Source organism: Ursus arctos, unplaced genomic scaffold (assembly GCF_023065955.2).
Source record: "Ursus arctos isolate Adak ecotype North America unplaced genomic scaffold, UrsArc2.0 scaffold_17, whole genome shotgun sequence".
In the NCBI taxonomy this organism is placed as follows: domain Eukaryota; kingdom Metazoa; phylum Chordata; class Mammalia; order Carnivora; family Ursidae; genus Ursus; species Ursus arctos.
Window position 1 is genome coordinate 25,930,271 of NW_026622841.1, and position 24,963 is coordinate 25,955,233.

At 42.5% G+C, this 24,963-nt stretch overlaps 1 protein-coding gene across 1 annotated transcript in view; it reads right to left on the reverse strand.

The window, feature by feature from the left end:
* KATNAL2 (katanin catalytic subunit A1 like 2) overlaps positions 1-24,963 on the reverse strand; it is a 62,792-nt gene that overhangs the window by 14,590 nt on the left and 23,239 nt on the right. Inside the window, exons 3-13 of the mRNA XM_026496258.4 lie at positions 22,402-22,568; positions 21,023-21,065; positions 17,967-18,084; positions 16,722-16,820; positions 14,585-14,683; positions 14,304-14,381; positions 10,984-11,082; positions 8,906-8,969; positions 8,590-8,708; positions 3,168-3,259; positions 808-918 (exon numbers count right to left, since the gene is read on the reverse strand). Coding sequence (XP_026352043.1) covers positions 808-918; positions 3,168-3,259; positions 8,590-8,708; positions 8,906-8,969; positions 10,984-11,082; positions 14,304-14,381; positions 14,585-14,683; positions 16,722-16,820; positions 17,967-18,084; positions 21,023-21,065; positions 22,402-22,568 — 1,089 coding nt within the window. The remainder of the gene's footprint in view (positions 1-807; positions 919-3,167; positions 3,260-8,589; positions 8,709-8,905; positions 8,970-10,983; positions 11,083-14,303; positions 14,382-14,584; positions 14,684-16,721; positions 16,821-17,966; positions 18,085-21,022; positions 21,066-22,401; positions 22,569-24,963) is intronic.

Here is a 24,963-nt window from a genome sequence, read left to right on the forward strand (position 1 = left end):
TAGATTATATTTGCAATTAGAGATTATTTAGCTTCCTATTTACTATGCAACATTAAAGATCTTCCTCCTAATTTAAGAAAAAAGTTTGATTTTAATACTGTTAAAGTATAAACGTATTATTTCTGGAATATTCCTTGAATCCCACCTGAAGACTTCAGCATTTTATAATTCTCTGCCAAAGCCCTGCTTAAATATAGTAAATAATTTGATTTGAAACTCAAAGGTCCATTTTATTTTTTTTTAAAGCCTTTATTTACTACTCTCTGAGCGTGGAGCCTGACGGGGGGCTCAACATGAGGCTTGATCCCAGGACCCTGAGATCATGACGTGAGCTGAAGTCAGACACTTAACCGGCTGAGCCACCCAGGTGCTCCAAAATGTCCATTTTAAGTATTGTTAGTGGTAGGCCTGGTCTATGTTCCTTCTATTAAGGCAGGTTCTTTCATGGAACAGATAGCGAGGACTGAGGACTTGACCAGGAAAGACTTCAGATTGATCCCCCAGGGCTAGATCCAAACAATGAGCCTTTGCCGAAAATGCCCAACATAATGTCTTCAAACGTACTCAGTGGCTCATGAAAATGTGTTCAAGGGGCGCCTGGATAGCTCAGTTGGTTAAGCAAGATGCTATTTCAGCTCAGGTCATGATCTCCGGGTTGTGGGACTGAGCCCTACATAGGGCTCTGTGCTCAGCGGGGAGTCTGCTTGAGATTCTCGGTTCCCATCTCTCCCTGCTCCACGCACACATGCACTCTCTCTCAAACAAATAAATCTTTTTAAAAAAATATAATGTACTAAGCTCTCTTACCATGGCAGGTTAGAGGCTGCCAGGACAAACACGAGATCTTCTGAGCGAGCCAGCCCATCCATCTGCACCAGCAACTCTGTCTTCATCCGAAGGCTTCCTTCATGCTCTCCCCTACAGAGAGACACACAGGTGAGATTCTCCCCAGACATGGAGCCCTTGCTTCCAGGACAAGAGTGGCACTCTCATCAATGATTCGGTGCCGGTAGAACAGGTGACCTGCCTCATTCTAAGGAGCCACTCGTACTAGAGTTGGAGGAAACAAGCAGTTTGGTACAATTTTCACGTAGAGGGTGATAGGAAGGAAGTAAATGAATATAATGACGATATTGGAAAGGAAACCAAAGGCTGGCAGTGAACTAGAGAACAGCTGAAAGGTAGACAGTAGCCCTGATGGACTTAATGCAGCCCAGCGGTTCTACCTGCAGTACTATTTGCCCTTGGAATAAATGGTGTAATTGAGAAGGATCCTTTCATTTCTGTAGCAGGCATCAAAGTACTTTTATATACAGTATTTCTTTTAGTATAATTTGTGGATATAATCCATTAAAGAGAGATGAGCTACTACAATGAATCTGTTTCCATCTCTCCTAATAAGATGACATGGAAAGTATGCTTTCCTAACACAGCAGATTGGGGCTGTCTTCTGTGCAAATTCACCCTCTGAGCCCCACCTCCACCATGCCAAAGACCCTCCCAAAAAGAAGGAGCTCACTACCGGACCTAACAATCTGAACTGGCTCTAAATACTGACTACATTCAGCAGCCTCTCGTTCTTCTTCACTTGTACAGATTGAGGTAAAAGGACCAAAAAAGTGCATTTCTTAGACAACACGACGTTCAGCCTCTCATCTCTGCGAGTGCATGGTGGCCGCATAGATTAGCTGTGTGTGTTTTAAAGAATTGTGCCACTCACTCTCGAACTACCTTTTCCTAAGAGAGAGGACAGTCTCTTACAGTAGAGTTATATATTTATTTATTCATATATTTATATATGTATATATTTGTTTATATATTTATATATTATTTATATATTTATTTAGCATTTACTCTTAAGTATTCTTTTAACATCCTATGACCCAAGAAGTCTTCAGAGCACCTGCTCTTAGTCCCTGAGCCTTTGAAGACTCTAGTGTTAGGGTCCAAGTTCCAGACAAAGAAGCTGACATTCAGTGCAAAACCTGGAGCACACAAGGATAGTTGATGAAGTTCCTAAATTAGCACGTTCAGAGCCGTGGGGAACCCTGGGAATGGAGATCGACAAAGCGAAAGAAGAACAAGTGCACAGGTCACTACGGTAAGGCAGGCCACGTGGGCTGGGTCTTTGCAGAGGGAATGACCACTAGGGTGGTCTGTCTGGTGGGTGCCCAGCCGGGTGCCTGTGCACCGGTCTGCTCCCATCAGGTCCTGGATAGAGAGACAGTGTGTCCCAGCCTGGGGCTGACTAGCACCCATTAAGCCATGGCAGTTGTCCCATTTAAATCAATGCCATCAATGCTGGGCCTCTTGGGTGCATCTTAATGGTTGCTTTGCCGTTAGGAAAATGATTTTCAATAAGTAAAATTTCATAAATTATATTGTAGTTATACATCCAAGAAGCTAAATATTTGCCTTTTATTACTATTAGTTCTGCCTTGATAATGGACCATTAGAGGCCATTAATAAATGCAGCCGGGTTGCAATTTCCCAGAGACCTGTTTTTCGAAGCCAGGTTTAGTAAAAAGTTTCAAAGAAGAATACTTCTGGCGGAGACAGAAAGACTTTTTTAAAGCGCGCACACACACACACACACACACACACACACACACACAGAAGGCTCACTGCAGTCTGAGATGTGTTCTTTTCTGCTGGGGACATTAAGTGGACACTTAATCTTTAGAGATAACATATGTGACATATTTAAAATCCGACAGGCTGAGCCACAACCTGATGTCACAGAGAAGTGGTGGCTTCCCTGGGCTCACACCCCTTGTCAAGGGCTGCCTCTTGGGACTTGGCCTTTGCAGCCCCGTTCCCCACAGGCAGCCCCTCTGGCTCCAGAGGACGTGGTCACAGGCAGCTATTTTGAGCCAGCAAGACCGTTATGGCAGCCTGGGATCATGGGGCTGGGTGATCTTCGGGCCTGAAAACCACTCTGTGGGGAAAGGGGGAAGGGAGGATGACATTTCCTCCGGTTATAAAAACTACTTAAATCAGCTGTTCAGTTAACAGGATCTAATTTAAAGACCTTTCCACGTGTCTGCAGAAAATTTGTGGGCTTATTAATAGGCTCATTCTGCTGGTAAATGTCGATGGGCTTCCGACCATCAAACACACTTACAAGAGGGGAGAAGTGATGACCAAAAAAAACCCCTGTCTGTTACCCAGGAGCCGTGCCTCTCTGACTCATCACTGACTCCAGCTCGTCCAGGAAGATGGTGGAGGGGGCGTGATAGCGGGCAAGTTCAAATAACACCTGGGTGGGAGAAAAGCAACCATGTATTCAAATTCATATACTTAAGTTCAAGTTCACTGATACTCCCAGAGATTAAAAGCTTAGGATGGCTGTAATATTAAGCATTTATGCTGCACTCTCTTCTTTCACTATAACTTTATAATCATTGCAATTATTTCCCCTTAGCAGAACCCCATGGATGGTCCAATTATTTCCATTTATCACTTGATAAAATTAGAGCAGAGAGAGTTAGTGGTTAGCTCAAGGTTACTAATCATAAATGGGAGAGCTTAAGATATAATGCAGTTCCTGAGCTCCTAGTCAGTCAGTTAGCCCCTGAGACTCCCTGACAATCACATGTTCCATATGGACAGCAAAAGCCTTAGAATGTGTAAAGTCATTTGATGATTTTCCCTTAACCTTTAGGGACAATGAGGGTTATTCTCAGAAGGAAGAACTGTAGCGAGATGATACAGTTCCAGTCATAGGTAACAAGACTGAAGAATTTTGCCCCTTTCTGCTCCCCCAGTTACTCCATGGGGTCCCCATACCACTTCAAACACTGTTGTTTGGTAGGCTCAGGTACTTGAAGGCAATTCCCAATTGACTAAAATGTTCCATTCCAAAATAAAATATTATAGACTGAACAAGAACAGGAATGCAGCCAGCAAAAGAACAGACATATAAAAACAAAATAAAGAGCTCTAAAGGGAGATGTGGTGGTGATGAAAAGAGTATAAAAAACTAAACCTTTTTTTTTTTTAACCTTGAAAGTGATCTCTTGAGCACCATATACAATTCTTCACTGGTTGATCGGAGAAAGGAGTAGAGATTTAGAAAAGAATAGAGGTTCTTTAATAGGCATAGGGGATTTATTCTCCATGTCACTTAGCACTAGCAAAGCATCACAGAACAAATAAGAGGAGAAGAGCCCAGAAAAGGCCAGATTGTGGTTTTCATGAGTAGTGGCAGGTTATCCCTTACAGGTCTCCCTGTCACTGAGCGGGAAATTCCTCACCTTCACCACTGCGTGCATGTATGGGGCATCCGTGCTCGTCCGCAAGTGTTTTCCTTTCACAGAATCCTATTTCATATTGGCCGAGACAATTGGCTCAGCCTAATGAACTGAGAGAACAGTGTCAGTGCTGGGACACGCATCACAAATGCCTTTTAGACACAATAGAGATCCTCTCATTAGAAGCCAGTAACTTGTTTTCCTAATCACACACCAAAAAAACCCCAAAATAACTGATAATAAGGATGATTACAACAGCAGCAATCTACCCAATGAAAAGTGGAATATCAGAACTCTTTAATAGAACCATTTATGTTTTTAAGGTGCTCGCTAAGGTGCAGAGAGACCAAGAGGCTCTACAAGACCAAACATCCAGTTGGAAGGAGAACCACATCTGGAGCCTATGTCTCCATATTGACCATGCCACTGCTCTTTCCAGTGCCAGAGAATATATAGAATTCCGGGTAAGTGCTCTGGAAGCATTAGTCTAAAATTTTCAAAAGTACCTGGAGGAAGTTAAATCATATGATTGGGGGGCAAGGGGGAGGGTGTTGAAAGATGTAAGCACCAACAGGTGTGTGCATTTGCTAAAGAGACCACTCAACTATTCAATAGCATCAATTCCTAGGAGGCAAGAACATTAGGAGGGGAGGGAGGAACACAACCCAAGGGTTCCCTATAAATAACTCTAATTGGAATAGAAAGAGAAACAAATGGTAGGAAAGTGTCTCTGATTTAGAGGAAGGTCCTGAAGGGCTCTCTTTATCTGAAAGCTTCATAGTAAAGATCTTGACAGCATGACCAAGACTTTCCAGGTGAGGATCTTTCCAAGAGCTCAGAAAATAATTTCTGAAAGGATAGAAGATGAGATCCTTCAAGGTTAGCAGAGGTTATCTGTTTTCCTCTTGAATTATTTTTTTAAATATCCAAAGCCAAAAATGCATTTCGCAGAAAATAAGAAATACAAATATCTTCTAAACCTATAAAAAGATGTTCATTTGAATTAAATGCATATTTGAGCACTGAAATATTAATCTCACTATCAGATTGGCAAAGATTTTTTTTAAAGATTTTTTATTTATTTATTTGACAGAGATAGCCAGCAAGAGAGGGAACACAAGCAGGGGGAGTGGGAGAGGAAGAAGCAGGCTCCCAGCGGAGGAGCCCGATGTGGGACTCGATCCCGGAACACCGGGATCACGCCCTGAGCTGAAGGCAGACACCTAACAACTGCGCTACCCAGGCGTCCCCCCAGATTGGCAAGATTTTTAAATTTTGGTACTACACAGTGTTGGCCAGGGTGGGGGAAACAAACACGCATATCACTGATGGGTGCGTAAGCTGGTGCAATGCTATTGTCAGGCAATTTGGTGATCAGTGATTTTTTCATTCTCTCTGACCTAGCAACTCTACTTCAAAGAAATTGTCCTACATTACTACATATGCAAGGACATGTATATAGTAAGATTGTTTACTGTAGCTTTGTTCACGATAGCAAGAGACTAGAAACAACCTAAATGTCCATTAAGAAAAGACTGGTTAAATACGTTTTGGTATACTCAGGCAATGAAATGCCAAGCAGACTTATAAAAGAACTGTTCTTCTGTAATAGTGTGGAACAATAGCCAAGTTATACTGTTGAGTGTGGGAAAAAAAAAAGTATAGAAGGGTATGTGGAATATGTTCCTACTTGTATTTAATAAGGAAGGGAGACATAGATGAAGTTGTTGGTATTAATATAGATATAGATAAATGCTCTGAAAGGCTGCACTCGCAAACTGTAGTAGTTGCTTCTAGGGAGAGGGCTCAAGGGTCAATATTCCCTTTTGTACCTTTTTTTTTTTTTCAAAAATACTAGTTATTTTTTTTAAAGATTTATTTATTTTAGAGAGGGAAAGAGAGGGAATGTGGGTGGGGGAGGGGCAGAGGAAAAGGGAGAGGGAGAGAGAGAATCCTCAAGCAGACTCCCTGCTGGGTGTGGAACCTGACATGGGCTAGATCCCAGGAACCTGAGATCATGACTCGAGCTGAAATCAAGAGTCAGCCACTTAACTTACTGAGCCACCCAGGCACCCCAACACTAGTTACTTTTTTAAATATATGGTAAAAGAAGGGGAGAAATTGGGGGAGGAATCATTTCCTCGCCCTAAGAATTCTAACAAAATAATACTGAAGCAAAGGAGAACTTTCGTTATATAAAATGTTCACACAGAATGGAGAGTCCTTGTTAAATGACTTTTCTGGCTATCCAACATTAAACAAGACAATTCTTTTAGTAGTTTCAATCTTCGTTAAGAATATTCATAAAAGGGGCGCCTGGGTGGCTCAGTCGGTTGAGCATCTGCCTTCGGCTCACGTCATGATCCCGGGGTCCTGGGATCAAGCCCTGCTTCCAGCTCCCAGCTCCTCAGGGAGTCGGCTTCTCCCTCTGCCCCTCCCACTGCTCATGCTTATGCTCTCTCTCTCTGTCTCTGTCTCTGAAACAAATTAATAAAATCTTTAAGAAAAAAGAATATTCAGGGGCGCGCCTGCGTGGCACAGAGGTTGGGCGTCTGCCTTCGGCTCAGGGCGTGATCCCGGCGTTATGGGATCGAGCCCCACATCAGGCTCCTCCGCTGAGAGCCTGCTTCTTCCTCTCCCACTCCCCCTGCTTGTGTTCCCTCTCTCGCTGGCTGTCTGTATCTCTGTCAAATAAATAAATAAAATCTTTAAAAAAAAAAAAAAAAAGAAAAAGAAAAAAAAGAAAAAAGAATATTCATAAAATATTTGAATTTACTCTTCTGTTTAGGGAAGTCCTGTCCAGGGAATATAATGTAATCTTTCTTTGAGCATCTTGCAGTGTTTTGTGCTCACAGTTGTAAACACCACTTTTCATGACAGGAGAGAATCTAAACTGATTCTGGGGGCATCTCGTAAAAGTTTTATTGTTCCTCAGCACATAGAAATGGAATGTTAAAAAAAAAGAGTCTTCATGGGGCACCTGGGTGGCTCAGTCGTTAAGCGTCTGCCTTCGGCTCAGGGTGTGATCCCGGTGTTCTGGGATCGAGCCCCGCATCAGGCTCCTCTGCTGGAAGCCTGCTTCTTCCTCTCCCACTCCCCCTGCTTGTGTTCCCTCTCTCGCTGGCTGTCTCTATCTCTGTCAAATAAATAAATAAAATCTTTAAAAAAAAAAAAAAGAGTCTTCAAGCTAATGATGATTTTATAGTTTAGATTTTAGCTAATTGAAATCAAACTAACCAGAATCACATAGAACCCACAAACTTAGGAACAGGTTAAGTTCCAACCCCACCTTTAGACCTGGCACTAGGGTAGACTCAAAGAACAAAGAAACAGATGTCAACGTGGGTTTCCACGAATTACAATCTTGAAAGAGTGATAAGAATTTATAAAAACTTACACATTTGAAATAACTTGAGAAAAGTATCAAAGTAATAAGTAATAGGTCATTTTAGGTAAATCAATCCTATAAAAATATTCTATTATGACTTCCAAGTAAGCCATAATATTTTGAAAATGAGACATTCCAAGGGAATGTAACTTAAGCATAATATTTTCGAGTAATTTCTTTTCAGAAAATATATAGTATTTACATTGACTTAGTACTGATTACTTACCATTCTATAGAATTCAGCAGTTTAACAGGATTTCTGAGAAGGGCCCACCTTACATTGAGGTGTAAATCATAAACAGATATTCTCTTAAGGTGACCAGAAAGTATAGTAAAATTTTATAACATAAAATTTTATATTATATTTTATATAAAATATTTTTTATATTTTCTCCTAAGGAGAGGAACAAATTGTAAGGCTATGGAGCACTTTGGAGGAAAATTGCTCAGAGCATCTGAAAAAATAATTGTTTTCAATTTCTTGATTCTTTCTGAGAGTATCTGGTGTAGGGACTAGCATATGGTAGTAGCCTCTCAATAGATGGTAACTGAATGTACTGTAATAATAAATATAATAAATAGATAATAAATATAATAAATAAATAATAAATATAATAAAATATAATAAATTAATAATAAATGCTTCTTGAATGAAGAAAAAATATCATAAACAACCTTTGTCCCAGTTTCCATTCCTAAACTACAAGAATCAAAAAGGGACTATTGGTCACATTCCCAAACGAAAGGAGATCATGTTTTGCTAATGGGGATAGGATTAAAATCCACATATAATAGTCAATCCATCTCCTGGGCTTTTGGTAATCAGAGTCCAGGATAAATTCTAACACATAAGTCACTTAAAAACAAACAAGGTCTAACATCATTTTGCACCACTGTATTTGCTGGAGCTTATTCTAAACAAAACAAAGCAAAATCAAGAATTCCTACCCGAACAAGTTTTTCTGAATCCCCTCTCCATTTGCTGACGATGGTAGATGCAGAAATGTTAAAGAAGGTGGTTTTGCACTCCGTGGCCACAGCTTTGGCCAGTAAAGTCTTTCCTGTGCCTAGAGACACATGGGGATAAAACATGAGTGACCCCTGAACTCCATTCCTCTGCTCACAGAGAGAAGTCAGTCTCACAAGTGAAAAAGGAGGTGTTACCCATGGTCCTTAGCCCCCCCAGCCTGAATGAGGACAGTAGGGCAATTCATCCTCTGCATATACACTGAGTATCAAGACCAAAACAGAAAGATTCCTTTACCTGGAGGGCCATACAGCAGTAGTCCTTTCCAGGGGGAAAGGATTCCTGTAAACAGCTGTGGGTACTATGGAAACAAGGAACGAAGATGAGGTTTGGCATCGGTATGTCAGCCTGCACACCCTTAGCACAAACAAAAGAAGGAGGCTGGAGTGAAACCCAGCACAGCTCAGAGAGTCAGGTCTTCCTTTTCTGAAGGCTGGCTGCTTCCGTCTACATCTTATTGACCCCAGTTTTGCTTTCACACTTAATAGCAATTCCTGGCTGAATTTCTGTGGCTTTTTAAAAGAGCAATTTTTTTCTTTTCTCAAGAAAAGAAAGTCATATGTAGGTACTTTCCCTCTCCATCACCATAGTTATTTCCTACATACATAACATCATTTCCCCCCGGAGTTCTACGTACAGGGTATTTGGCAATCTTTTGAATGTTGTGAATCAGGAATGCCTTTTAAGGTAAACACTAAAACCAACAAACAAAGGTGTATGCAAATAAAGCTATGGCAAAGCCTGATTTAGAAGCTGGGAATATTCAATGCTGAATGCATTATGAGACACTGACTCCACACAGGACATACACGGACTTCAGGGATTCTCTCCCATTAGATCAAATTCGGACAGTCTGGAGGGTAGGTAGAGTGATAGAGAACAAGGGAGAAGGAAGAACAACAGTAAAATTATAACCAGCTAGTAGTTTCTTGCTGATGCTAACGCCAAAATCTCGACGCCATCACATTTGAACCTTGTAGCACCATGGAGATAACATATCCGGAGTTTCAGTGAGAGGTTCTATCCTGTCCCAGGAGACTTGTACCATACAGCCACTCAGAGGAAAGGGAGAATAAATTTCTACTAATTCTGAACGCCAGTATATTTCTTACCCCCATGTCTGAACACAGGAAGAAAGAGGGAGCAAGACCATCCAAATTTATTGATTTTTGTCTCATTAGACTAGAAGCAGCCAAAAATCAGGGGCTGTGTGGGCTCAGTGGTAAGAATAAATAGATTATTCAACGCGATAAATGTGTTATCTTGACTGCGGGAGATTACAGAAAATGGCCACAAATGAACTGCAGCTCCTTCCACCGAAAGGCAGAGCATCTTTCTCCGTTGCTTGAATCTGAACTTGGCCTTGTGACTTTGGCCAATGAGACATTAGCAAATATAAGAAGAGACTTGAAAATATAAGGACTATAAGAAGAGACGTGAGAAATGCTGTTGGATTGGGAGCTGGCCTTTCTTGCTTCTGTCTGGGAAGTCTGTGCCGCCACAGGAACGAGACTGGGCCTGCCTGCTGGAGGATGAAAGGCACGTGGACAAGTCTCTGTTGTCCTGTCTATTCCAGCCAGAATCAGGTGGAAAAGAGATGAGCCAGCCCAGCTGAGCCCAGCCCAGACTGCCTACTGCCACAACTTTGCACAAATAAATGATTGTTGTTTCAAGGCGTGAAGTTTTGGGGTGGTCTGTTATACAGCCAAAGCTATGCGGTACACAGACCTTCTCATCACCACAGTTGTAAACCCAACGTGGAATGTCTTGTTTTTCTATTTTCCTTCCTGTTTCATGAACCACTCTGCACAAAGACTCGTCGGGGAAAATCAGTGAACATAACACAATGGCTTTACTGGCCAGTGCCCTGGAAGGGGCTGTCTAGTCTTTACAAAGAGTCAAAAGCAAAACCCCAGATGATGGGGGTTTTGGGGGGGGGTGGTAAGGTCTATAGAAACAAAGTGAGAGGCCCTCTCCTACAGGAGGCATTTCTACTATAATAAGTATATTTTTCGGGAGGCAGACTAATTTGAACCAATCTATGATAACTGACAAATCATATATATTAGAGTCTTGGGTCTTAAACGACACTTGAACAGACCCCTGCCTTGAACCGAAATGTAACATGATTTCAAAATGCCTGCAATGGCTGGGCCTTGGGACTCCGGTGTTTAACCAATTATTGTGGGACACAGGCAAAAATCAACTTGGTGACAGAAGAACATCCTGTCCTCTCTTCCTGATGGGTACATGACATACAGTTTGTCCAATGGATAATGAACAGAAAGAACCCCCGAGAGGCTTCCCATCCTTACCCTGATAGGGTACACAACAGCTTCTTTGACTAACTGCTTGGCTGCATCGAGTCCAATAATGTCATTCCACTTTATGTTTGGATTATGGAGATAAATGTCCTGCAATGCACATTTGATCATTTTGTTAAAACTAATGTTTTCCTCCACAGCTGTAATAAACACAGGAGCAGCAGAATACTTGACTTACAATAGGACATAAAGTGCTGGTGATAACAACTCTTCATATTAGATGTATGTATATATACACATTGTAATTATGGGCTAGTTCAACAATGGATGCCATGAACATATTCAGTGATTTTCCCTGAAGAAGAGATTGATGAGATAATATGGTACTTTTAAGAGGAAACAAAATCTCCTAACAATGGACTATACCTGTCTTCAGTCAATAGCAAACCAGGCTGATTTATGACTGTAATCAAAGAAGCTACAGAATATGCCTTCAAATTACATTGGCTTTTACTGCAAAACAGAGTTCCTAGCCAGTGCCTGGCCTCGCTTGCTCCTTGATCTTGCAAACGCTTTCTTAATTTGTGGCCTAAAAGAGATAATGCTGCTCTGAAACCAATTTCTCTTTTTCCCTAGTGATGTCTCCCTACTTTCCATCAGGAGCAATTGCTTCTGCAAAATTGAAGGAAGGCAGCAAGCAAGCAGAGGTGCGGTTGGCCCTCTCCTAGTGGAGCCCTGTAGCAACCATCTGGGGCAATCAATTAAGGTAGCTTTTACTGATAACTAATTTACAGTTTCCAAACTTCAATTCCACAGGACGCCTCAGAACAGCCACATAGGGCCTTTCTCAGCAGGAGCTGTTCCAGGCATACTGAGTATCTAGTGTTAGATCAGAAAAAGCTTCCTTTTAAAAGTCATTCTGAGTGACTACAGAACAATCTGGAAACTATTTTTATATTCACTTAATTTTTTTAAAGATCTATTTATTTGAGAGAGAGAGTGTGGGCACCTGGATGGGGGGAGGGGCAGAGAGAGAATCATCAGGCAGACTCTGTGCTGAGCGCAGAGCCCACCGCAGGGCTCAGCCTCATGACCCTGAGATCATGACCTGAGCTGAAACCAAGAGTCGACACTTAACTAATTAAGCCACCCAGGCACCCCTATATTTATTTAATTTTTAAATAATACATACACATGGTTCAAAATATAAAAATATGTTTTTTCAGTGCTGGTGAGATGTTATGTCCCCATCCCTGTCCCCCATTCTCCCACATCCCTCCACCATGGCTGACCACTTTCATTAGAGAAAATATTCATACAAGTGATTTTGGTGGTGCATAATAGACATGATCCATTGATACAGCGACAGAGAAAGGACTGTCTTCCAAAATCTTGGGAGAATGCCCCCTATCTTTAGATTGTGGATCTACAGGCTAGCCCACCGCCCTCTCACATTCTTATTACCACACTTTCTTAGGAAAGGCTTGGCACAGAGTGGGGGATTCGTCTACCTCGGAATTCAAAGCATCCATAGATCAGAGCAGTATTCCTTGCCTTCTTCTAGAGCTGATATTGAATTCCACATAGCAGTGTTTAATTTTCCAATAGGAAGTTCCTCCTTATAGCAACAAAGTTATCAGTCATGAGATGGTGATCTCCCCATCACTGTAAGCAGTCAAGCAGAGACTGGATGAACTACTTCCCATGGTACTGTAGAAAAGATGCCCAGTGGAATCATTTCGGGCCACTTCTACTCTACAACTCCGTCATCTCTAGTCATGTTGTCTTCTTGCAGAAACAGTAACAAGACTATTAATTTTTATGGGCATAAAGATTGTTTTTTCTGCTCTCCTTTGCATCCTAATTACCACAGCCTGGCACAGACCTCATCGTCTCTCACTGGAAATAACTTGAAAGCTGGTCTCCTCATCTCCATTTCTTTGATATCCATCCACCACCCTGTCATTAGGACAGACTAAAAGCACATTTGAGTATCCCATTCTCCCGATGGACACCTTTCAAAGATTCCCCATGTCCTGTAGGCCACTTCCAATCCTGGGTTAGTGTTCCTTTACTCAGGAACTCTGGCCTCTCTCTGCAGCCCTATTATTCCCCACCACTCCTTGTGGCTCATTCAGCTCAAAGTTGTACAATTTCACAGGTATGTTGTTTGGCCTAGAACCCTCCTCCCTCCCTCTTGTGCATTTTCATGTGCCTATTTCTCATGTATCTTCTTCCCTAATGCTTTCCCTACACTTTGGCACAAAATACCCCTCCTTTATGTTCTCCAAGTGCACCTTACCCATGGGATGAGAGACTCTTAAAGGCAAGGACTGTGTCTGATTCGTTCATCTTTGTGTTTCCAGCCCCCAGCGCATGCTTGATAGCTAATAGGTGCAGTAACAGCTGCTAAACTGAACAGCCAGAGCTCGGGAACCCTTAATTACTTCAGAATAGCTGTGCATTGTTGGGAGCATATTAAACATATCTCTGAGTCTGCCTAGGTTTCAGTCTTTCCTTAAATATGAGATTGCTGGATATCAGATAAGTACCCTGTAACTCAGGAACCTTTTCTGTTCCCAAGAAACTTGCTCAAAGTCATATGGCTAGAAAGAGAAGGATGTAGAAATCAAATCCAGCTCAACTGAATACAGAGCCAGTGTCGTTAACCATGACACTTCACTGCTTTTAAATTCTGGAGGGTAGGGAGGTGGGGGGGGGGTTGGGGTAACTGGGTAACAGGCAGTAAGGAAGGCACATGACGTGATGAGCCCTGGGTGTTATATGCAACTGATGAATTACTGAACTCTACATCTAAAAGTAATGAGAGCCAACTGTATGTTGGCTAATTGAATTTAAATTTTAAAAAAAGAAGAAAATAAAATAAGTGAATTCTGGAGGGTAAGCTTAAAAATCAGTAGTCCAGATGATAAGCTCTTTCCTACTAATTTTGTTTTGCATGGAAATTTCCAATTATGAAATTGTCAGACTCCCAACATCTCTGTTTCTAGACTTTGACCATTTAAACAAGACACAGGCATGCTCTTTCCTTCTCTAAGAGGCTTTCTTTCCTTAACTCTTGGCTCTGCTCTAAAACCTTTCACCTGTCCCTTCCCTTCTAAGTCTTTTTCCCTTTTGGTTTTCTTGGCCTCTGTAGTGAGATGGTGGGCTTTTTGTATTGTAATTTTATGATTCTATAATTTATTTATCATGCATTATTGTGCCTCTAAACAATATGAGTGCCTTTGCAAGTGGGGGCACTTTATAAATAAATGATCATATTTATTGTTATTAATAAAAGAAGCAGCCCACAATGCTCCAGAAGCCCCAATCCGCCTCCGTAAATTTGTGAATTGAATATCAGATCTTACCCGGCTCACCACGGCTGCCAGTTCTCGCATCTCACTATTCATGCCAATAAATGCACTCAGAGGTTTCAACAATCGTTCCTGACGATGGGAACAGAAAGCTTTACGTTACATGTAATATCGCTCATAATTTAGAAAGCAAAATGGGCGGATCTCGGTGACATAACTGGTGGCAGGTTGCTGTGACCTTCGATTTGATCTCAAGGTTTCTCTGGACTCAAAATTATATTTCGGAAGTTCATCTGGGTGTTGGTAGTTTGCAATGTCATATCTTAGCCACTTACTGAGGGGTCTGGGTTACAGTCAAAGCTGTTCAAGCCAAGTTCGCTGGTTGCTCCTTTGATGGCATCTGTGAGCAGCCCTCGGAAGTCAATGATTTGGCCCTGAAAGGGAGTCATTGTTATTTACACCATTAAAACATGAGGGAAGACTACCCCTAATAGCTCAGCTTCAGTAAATCAAGGCACATCTATGTACCTTGGTATGTAGGGCAAACTTCAGGTGAGGCTTTCAGAAGAACCTGCGCTAACCGTGAACGAGGTGACCCTCAAGTTGGGCACTCTAGAAAAAAAATTAAGTTGCAAATAAACTCCTCAGAATGAAGTTGGTTTGCATGAAAATTCACAAGCAATTTTAAGTTCCTGACACCACGCCCCCTGCTTCCTTACAGGTCTGTTGCCCCTACATTGTCTGGTCCTTTGAAACATCCCCCACACAGGAAGAACGCATTGGCGTAAGAGTAACGATAGCTCCCACTTACCATCACGTACATTCTTCACTCAGTAGAGTGCCAGCTAACAAGTGGCTTAAGGCCAGGATTCAAACCCAGATATCTGTCTCCCGTACTCCTCCCAGTGCCCCCTTGTCTTCCCCACAGGGAGAAGGAAAAGGCAAGGTTGCATGCAAAAGACGGTAACAGCAGCAGTAGCCAGTGCTTACTGAGGCATGTTATATGCCGGGCACTATGCTAACGCTCTCCACTCATGATATTTAAAGCAGGCACTGATTATTTCTATTTTCCAGATAAGAGAAATGAGGCTTGGCAAGATTGAACAACTTGCCCAAGGTCACACAGCTGGGAAAGTCTGAGCAGGGTTTTGAACCTAGGCAGTCTGACTAGTGCGTTTAAGAACAACATACCTACTAAATTTGTAGGGGAGCTCGGGAACCCTAAAGCTAGGGGCCCTAACATTGCAATCAATGATAGACCCATTTTGGAGATGGGCCTCTGGCCACATACCCTCATTCAGTTTTTGAACATCTGTAATGCTGGGGAGAAAACCATCTGTGTTTTACCCGGAAGACACGTCTGCTGGAAAGAGAATTTATAACTAGACTCCTTCCAAGGTTAAGTGCTGGGTTAAACAGTCCCTTCCTTGTGACCTGATCAGAAACAACTATTCATATCAATGTGAGATGTTCACGGGAGAACCTAGTGTCACAAAATTCCTAGGCGAAAGTGGCTGAAAACACAATGAAAGTAGCAGAGGTGAACCAGGAAGTATTTCTCCATGGGAGGCACTAATCCGAATGCATCATCTCCAGCAATCACCCATATAATTGAGGCCCTTCAAGGAGCCAGTTCAGTCCAATGAGAGTTCCCTTGATTTCCAGGGAGATGCTCCCAGCTTCCCCTCCAAGCACACACAGCCAGAGTCTACCCAAGAAGAGCTGGCCGAAGGTAAATCTGAAGTCCTATAGTCTGAGAACTTGCCCAAAGAAAGAAAGATGGCTCTTACAAGAAATACAACCCCAGAAGTTATAATCAAGAGAAACCAGTTGATGTCGATCCTGCTTCTTCGCATCTCCAAAGGACATGGTTAACCTGCCTTTTGCCTACATCCTCCCAATCTGAGTCTCTTCTATTTGAGCAGCTCTTATTTATAAATCAAGACACGAGGTTCATTATGAAAGGGGTAGAGATGTCTATTAGGAACAAGATCCACCCTATTTCCACTGAGGTTTCATGGTTCACATGAAATGACATTTAAGCCTAGAGCCACACCCCCAGGGAGGAAAGGTGTCACCACTAGTCAACTACCAGACGGGGAGGAGAAGGATGAGGATGCCGCCATGACTCCTTCAATAATGCAGAACACCGACATTTACCATCTCAGTCACAGGATTTTTAAGCTGACAATGACGTTAGAAGCCATCTCTTCCAAGAGAGTTTACAAATAGGGAGACTAAGCTTCTTAGAGATGGGGCAGTTCCTTCAAGACCATTCATCCAGAAAGGAGATTCAGACCAGAACCCCAGGGCTCTAATCCTCATCCAGTGCTCTTCGCAGCTCATCTCACAGCCAGGCTCTGACCATTCTGCATTAGCTTTTCTATTTGACAACAATAGCATTTTTTATTTTCATTTTTAGAAAGAAAAGGGAGTTCGCCTTTTGGTGCTAGGTTCATGAATTCCACTTACTTTTTGTGGGCGGACATTTTCTTCTCCACTGCCTTTGTTGATTCCTGATATACTCAAGCCAAAGTCAGCACTCTCTATGTGAGAATTAATGACAGCCTCCTGAAGAAAGAGGAAGACAGGGAGAAGGCAGCCATGGAACACAAGTTACAAATGCCCGTGGAAACGGCCTATTCTATCGTCCAAAATCACACACTGGGTATCAGTTCAGTGAATGGGAACCCTGTGTGTAATTCGGCCACTTCTGTGCGGTCCCAACAAGATGAATTCACTGCCTGCCTGTGCCATGTGGAAGGAGCGGTCACTGGAAGCCGTGGGCTTCAAGCAGCTTTTCCAGTGGAGGAAACCATGGTGCCTCAATTCAAACCCACTCACTGGCTTGTCTTTTCTCCTGTGACCAGAGGTGTTCGATGCCGGGAGTGGCTGAGTTTGGAGGTGGAGCAGAGTCAATAGTCAACCAGCCACCTGTGGAACTCTCCTGCCCCACCTCCACCTCCCTTCTACCTGAGTCAGACTACACGGCCAGAGGCGTACAACCAACCTCTCTGAGAGTGAGAGATTCCTTCTGACAATCGAGTTTCATGATTATTCCTTTCTATCCCACTGGGCATCTCTGACATCTATTCTTCCCATTCCTTTTCATAATATCAACTGGTTTTCTTTCCACTGAAACCTGGTATGTTTGTCCTAACCCAGGAGGTTCTAGGGATGGATCCCCTGAGTCAAGAGCCATTGATTTCACCCACCTGCTGGGCTCTCTCCTCTTGCTGCCCACCTTGTCCCCAAGATTGTCCAGTGTGAAGGTCTGGAGTGGGGACTGACCTTGTGTGCTTTGGAGAAACCCAGCCATTCCTGAGACTATTCCTGGCCTAATCTTAGGAGCCCGGGGATGTGCTTTGGGACAGGAAGACTTGCCACCTATGGTTACCTCAAATGGGATGATTTAGCATTGTAGCAACTAGGACCCCTGCTCTGACTGGGCCCAGGGCTCACACCTCAAAGCCTGTCACACAGCACTCTGACCAGGGGAAAGGCTAGGGGGAGGAAGGAGACCTCCCACTCAAATTTTAAAAACATTAGGAAGGCTAGAGATTTGCCTGTGGTTTTAATCAAGAAGAAAATCTACAATTTAACAAAATCACATAGCATTTTAAAAACATAGGTCCTTAAATAAATAAATGAGACTTTTCTTGGAGCTATTTCTCAGCCACCTGCAATTTTACCAGTGCCAAGCAAAGCTGTCCAGACCTGTTTAGGATGCTCCTTATGGAGGGATTTGGCATCCCCTGACTTCCCCACTGTGGTTCTGGACCGTGGCCTCTGCTGACTGATCTTGGGAAGATTTTGACAACTGTCGCTCATCACCCTAGGGGAGAAACAAAGACCTTGGAGGAAATTATTCTAACCACTTAATTTGAGTTAACTAAACAACTTGTGTACCACATTTTAAAAAAGAGTTCTAGAAAGATAGGCACCTGTACCACAATTGGGTCCTTCCATCTTCACTGCCCTCCCACCCCGTCCATCCTGGCTCTGACTTGCTCCAGTCTACCCCTTGGGTTCCTCCAAGACCAGGCTAGAGGGTCCGCCTCCTCCCGGAGGCTCCTGCCCTCCTCTTCATTTTCCCTCATGCCACCTGGCTCCAGCCCTTCTGCACATAGGTCTGTATTCTCAAGAACTCATGACTTCGCAAGCATTTTTACAACTTTTCTTCCTACCTTTTAAAGAACAGTATGCAGACCAGGGGTTAGGTTGTGGGGAGGAAGGAGAAAGCCTAGGGATTTGCCAGCGGTTTTGATCTGGTGTGCTGGGTATACCTAGAGGGGACTTGTGGAAGGGAAGCAAACCTTACCTCATCACATAAGATCTTCATATTTGCAAAACAAATATTCACCAAACATTGTTCATTTAAAGCAAAACAAATTGATGGGGCTGGAAGTGAGATAGTGGCTACGTCTGGTGGGGATGGGGAGTATTGTCTGGGAAGGGAGCCTCCTGGGGGTGGGGTGCAGGGATGGTGGTATCTGTGTACAAATGTGTTTGACTGCATACATGTTATATATGTCATATACATCAATGCAAAAGTAAAATAAATTTGTACATGAGGTCCTCACCATGAGATCTAAAATTCAGTGTTGCAATATTGTTAGATAGGAGATGACATCAGAGAGAGGCAGGACTGTTTGGGGGGGCACAACATGAACTCCCACATCAGAAGCTGTTTGGTTTTCTCAGTTCATTTGTCCTTACACATGAAATGTGTTTGCAGGAGTTTCACTGGAAACATTTCTCCCATATTCTAAGGGGTCTCAGAGAGCAGCTATTTCTCCATTTCTTTGTGGGAAAGAAAAAGTTGTTTGTGTCTAATATAAACAGATAGGTGTTTGGCCAGCAAGACCACCCACACCAATAATACCGCCAGTATCCATACACGGTGACCCCACTGTTGGCCCACTGGGGTGAGTGTCCTAAGAGGTAGACAGCACTTGTTTTTCATCTGTAAATAAGGAATAAAAATGCCTGTCCCTTGGGCCTTTTGCTGGCACAAAAATGAAATATCTATGAAACGAATACCAAACATTTTACAAGTGCAAACCCTTAGGAACAGCATTGATTTAAGTGAAGTGAGGTCATATATATATATAGTTAAATTTGCCCAACGTCACTGTGGGGCAGGCAGGGGCCTTGGAGTCTGTCTCCCCACTTTGATTTCCCTTTAGAGGCAAGTGATTCACAGAGTTGCTTTAACACGATCAAAGACAAGTGCTTCATGTGCAAAGCAGTGCAATTCATTTCCCGTCAGCTCTAACGATTGTAGAATTCTTCCTAATATGGAACCAAATTCACCCCGCTGTAACTTTAGTTGCCACTCCCAGGTGTGCCCTGTGGAATACTACGAAGAAGGCTCAGCCCTCTTTAGAGAGTGAAACTGATACTGTGTCGTTCTAGGGCCACCTCCTCCGCGTCTTCCATTCTTCGAGCTAAACATCACCAGCTGCTCCAATCATCTTTAAGGTTACCAGATTCATCCTCATCCTGGTCACTTTTCCAGTGTCCACTGTCTTCTAACCAGAATAGAGTCAACTCCTATTTTGTGGACACTGTTCTTCTATCATTGAGGCCTGAGACCACGTTGGCAATCATATCGCATTGTTGAGTCACAGTGCATCTGTTGTTAACTCAAATTTCCGGGTCTCTGATTTTGTAATGAGGGAGCTATTTGTTTTTAATCTTTGGTTAGAGCTTATACCTTATTTTGGTAAATTTCATCTTATTATTTTGGGCCCATCATCCAAATTGTCAAGATTTTTTCGCATCCTAGTTCTGCCATCCATCACATTAAGTAACCATTCCTCCATTGGGTCATCTGCAGATCTGTAAACTGGGAACTTGCTCTCTGGTGTGAGATGTGCAAATGAGGAAAAGGTACTTTCATTTGTTAATAGCCAATCTCATGATACAACCTCTTTCAATAGATACCTTCAATGACAGAATTATAAACCCACAGCGTTCATTACTTTCCTAATTATCCTTCTTGACTCCAGCCATTTGCTGTCTGACCTCTGTGCTTGCCAGGTACAAGCATTTACTCAGAGAGGAGCTGAAGACACCCAAGCTGTCAAGCTCCATCCCTAAAGAGAAGCAAAGTGCTCGGAAGACACCACTCATGGAACGTTCTGCCAGGTAGGGAATGCTGGGGACGTTCCAGGCAGAAGCGTGTGGCTGAAAAATAATCAGAATCCAAACGCATACCAAAGCTGGCCTTTTAAAGTGCTGCTCACCGTTTCTGTTCTAAAGTAGTTATCGTTCATTGTCAGAGTCTGACTAGCTTTATGGAAACTATAAGTAAAAGGATAACACTTTGGTCAAAACAATAAAACTGTCCCTAAAGAATAGCACGAAGCCAAGGTGGCCTCAGGCAGAGCATTGTTGAGAGTATTATCATGAAGCATGTGTGGGTGTTCCCTACGTGTGGGGACCTCACTTTGTGTCAGAAAATTGCTCCAAGCTGGTGAGTAGCAGAGTCAGGAATTGAACCCCGGATCTTTTCACAGCACAGAGCCTTGAAAGAGCACCAGTAAATGCAGTTATTTGTGATAAAACCAGGAGAACCAACAGACAGTGACCCATATCCTGGACATCGTAAGGTGAGGAGAACCCATGGCTGGGCCCACCAAGGTCACATGATCGTAGTCTGCAATTGCTGGTAGACAGACATGGAGCTGAGCTGGAGAATCTTCTGGAAAGCGATCCCACAAACTCCTACAGTTGAGTTGGTCAAGATGAATTACCATTCATTTTACCTTCTGGTCTTCCCTCCACTTCTCTGTGGTAAATTATTTTCAGCTGTGGTGAAACAAATATTGGGAGGAAAAGGAAAGAATTTAATTTTTTAAGAGAAAGTGATTTGTCAGGTATGTTTGTCCTTTCACATTGTTCTTAAAATTTGTGCTACAGCCTTGTGGAATGCAGGAGCTCTAAGCTATTCTCATGTAGAAAGAAGTGAAACTACCAGAAAAGACAAAGAAGCTCACGTTTCCCAAGCATTTCCACACAGAGGCGGACCCCAAAACCCTCAGATATGAAACGTGTTAGAAACCGTGAACCTGGTGGTGACTTCACTGTGGGCCAGGTGACAGTAACCATTTCAAGTTTTCATGTACTTGACACCATTTTGCTGTGGTCTGTAGGGACACCAGGGTGATTGCATGGACACTTATCAGTCATACTCTGCCAGTTTACCTTAAAATAAACACATTGTGTCCAATATCCCAGGAGACTATGGTTCTAAGTTAGATCAGAACCAGCAATCTAGAAATTAGATCACATGAGTGATAGGTCAGGTTGCCCAGTGGCTAGGCATCAGTGCTTTCTCTGCCAAAACCCAGATCCAACAACCAGCCAAGGACATGGAGCTCTGAACGCTGCACTGGAAAGGAGCTCAGATAAAATATCCCTTCCAGCTAGGAGATTCACCCCCGGCTATTTTTAATTGACATTCCTCTTGGTTTCCTGGTCCCCACATGAAATGTTAAAGTCTGTGGCTTAACAAGTGCCTTATAAACAGGACAATGATCTCCCTTGGTTTATAATTACTTCCCCCACTTACAGACTTCTAAGTCGATGTTACTACAAAACATGGGGCCCTCACTGTAGATCTTTCCTCCAGCCAGCCTCCTTGACTGCTAACCTATACTGGGTCTTTGCATTATATTGATCATTATCTGGATTGATGGCTTTCAAAAGCATTTCATTATCTATACATGAGCTATTAGCTTCACCAATACTCATTTTCATGTTATTTTCGAGATAGATAATAGGTCTTCCTAACAACAACAACAACAAGTCTTCTGTCATTTATCCTCTTCCAACAGCTCTTGCCATCTCTAAAGAAATGAAAGTAGTATTGGTCTTCTAAAAAGTACCTGTGATACACTGAGGTTTTGCTTTCCTTGTCCTAAAACATACATTCCTCGAACAAATGCCAACATGGCTATAGGGACATTACTGCCCAGACGATCATGTTTACATTATCTGTACAGGATCTAATAGAGGATACAGTCTTTCTGGTCTATTCTTTCAGTGCAGGGTGGCAGTAGCATCTATCTGGGAACACAATGAGGAAGAAACACTGGTCTTAAAGATGAAGAGAAAACCTTATTTCTAGAAAATAGCCATGTACCTGTGTCTGATGCCTTTTTGACAATTTTGGGGTATTTCTGAAATTTTACAAAGTAATAGCTCTCATATTCCATCAGAATAGTTTCAAGGTCAACGTTGTCACAAACTTCAAAGCGTCGTAACCCCAGTTTAGTTTCTTGCTCCAAAGCTTTGGCTGCATCGATATATCTGGCCATTTCACAGAAGAGAAAAACAAAACAAAAAGCATTTTACTGGGTAAAATGAATAAAGGCAAACAGGCATAACAAGTCCAAAGATGTTCGATACAAATAGTAAGCTTATATTAAGTAGTACATTGGACAACAGTTAGAATACATGAGGTTTGCCTATAGAGTAAGGAGCCCCACATACAGTAAGGATATGCACGTAGTGTTTTTCAGAGCAGTTGCCTCAGGAAGCTACATACTTACTCTAATGGTGTCATCATTGTTCAAAATATTTTTGGAAGTGCTTAAAAGTCAAATATGTAAATCAGCTAAGAAAATGTCTTGTGCTTTACTTTTACTCATTTTTAGCCTAAAGTGGGTCTGTGCCCAACTCAATTACCTCTTTATTCACCAGCACTCATTTTAGATAATATCGGGCACTTGATAAACCCAAATTCAACTCCAAGACGCAAGATTTGCCACGATTTTGTAGCAATTGAAAAGGGTAGGTCATGAGTTCTGAAGGAAATTCCAAAAATATGTTGATCAGTATCATTGAGGGAAATTAAGTATAAGAAGACATCATCGGCTTGGATGTATTATTTCTGGTGATTTTTTCTTCAGTCACACATTACACTAGAAGCTGACTGTGAATGTAAGCGCCGTCTTCACCAGGGGTACGTCACTGCCGTTTTTTAATCTGTTCAGTTGTAAGGCTGTCCAACTTAAGTGGTTTTAGCAGTAAAAACATGCTTTGTCTCACAATCCTCTGAAAGTGGAAAGACTTTCCAGGTCTTAATTTTAGCTCTTGACTTCTTATTGAAACCAATGACTCTCTCCTGAAAAGTGTGCAAATATGCACAAATTAGCATACAATTTCATCCAAGGACCTCAGATTAAGAATTCCTGCCGCAAGGTAGAGATCTTGCTATTTGATTCCAATCTGGGAAAGTAGGAGAAAACTTTGTTTATTATGCTCTCTTCCCTGCCCCAGATTCAGGTCAGTTGGAAGCTTGAACTTTCTTAAATGAGGTTGCCATGATTATTTCCAGTGACCTTGCTAATTTTAAAGAAATTGCAAATGTCCATTGACAGTCAACATCTGGTCTTTCTGTTTACCTAATCATTCCACTTAGCTCATGCTCACTCTTCCTTCCTTCCTTCCTTCCTTCCTTCCTTCCTTCCTTCCTTCCTCTCTGCACCTGCCTAGAATATCCTTGTCCATCATGTCTGTCTATCCGTATTCTATACATTTTTCAAGACCAGCTCACATCACCTTCTCTACAAAGCTTTTTCTGATTGTTTATTCCACTGCACTACAATCTATCCTCTTTGCGAAGATAACTTCTTAATATTTTGTTAAAGGTAGGTCTACTTTCCTGACAGTTTACTTTTCATCTTGACAATCCACTCATAAGTATCTTAACCAGCGGGTTTCAAGAAAATGATCAACTCTAGTAGAATTTTCATTAATTCGAGATGCAAGGGGCCATCTTGTGGCAGAAAGGGGAAATGCATGCCCTGTAAATACACAGTAAGCCCTGTAGGAGAGGGGATAAACTATGCTGACTTTGCTTTGTCTTTTTGTTTTCGCAGGTCTTCCTGATACAGTGTCTTGGCACGGTTGATATCGGGGGCTGGACAGCTGTTGTGGGTTGCTGTCCCGTGTGTTGAAGGATGTTTAGCAGCACCCCTGCCCTCTCGCCACTAGGTGCCATTGTGGCAGTCAAAAACGTCTCCCAACATTGCCAAATGTCCCCCAAGCGGCAAAATCACCCCAGTTGAGAACTGCTGCTTTAACTTGAAAGTTCAAGACCTAAGCCTGAAACCCAAATATATTCTTCCTGGCTGGAACTTGGAAAGAAAGGAAACTTGAAAGTAAACAGTGGATGAGCTCTGTTCTTCACAAAACCCAGAACACCAGCGGCCTTCATTGTAAGGGCTTACACATTTCTAAATCAGGTAGGTGGCCAAACTCAAATGCTTCCCAATTTCCTCCCATGTCAGTTATCGAATGGCATTGCTCAGAAAAGAGAGTCAAGCACAGGTCATCAGGTAAATGCGATACCTTTATCTTGAGGGAAGGAGAATTGAAGAATAAGAGCGTTATCTCTGTGTAGATACCCAGCAGTGGGACCCCGGGCATCTCATTTGATAGGCCTGAAACCTGAAGGGGGGGCGGTATCTCAGGAACTGGGTAGCTTTGTTAAAGTTTTCAAATGCGTAATGGGAATAATATCTATGTAAATAAGGCAATAAAAGTATGTGTCTGGGTTGCTGAATGTGGGGGCAGGGATAGGCAGAGCACAAGGGATTTTTAGGGCGAAGCTATTGGATATGATACTACAATGCTGGATACGTGACATTATGCATTTGTCAAAGCTCATGGAATTATACAACCCAAGAGTAAACCCTGA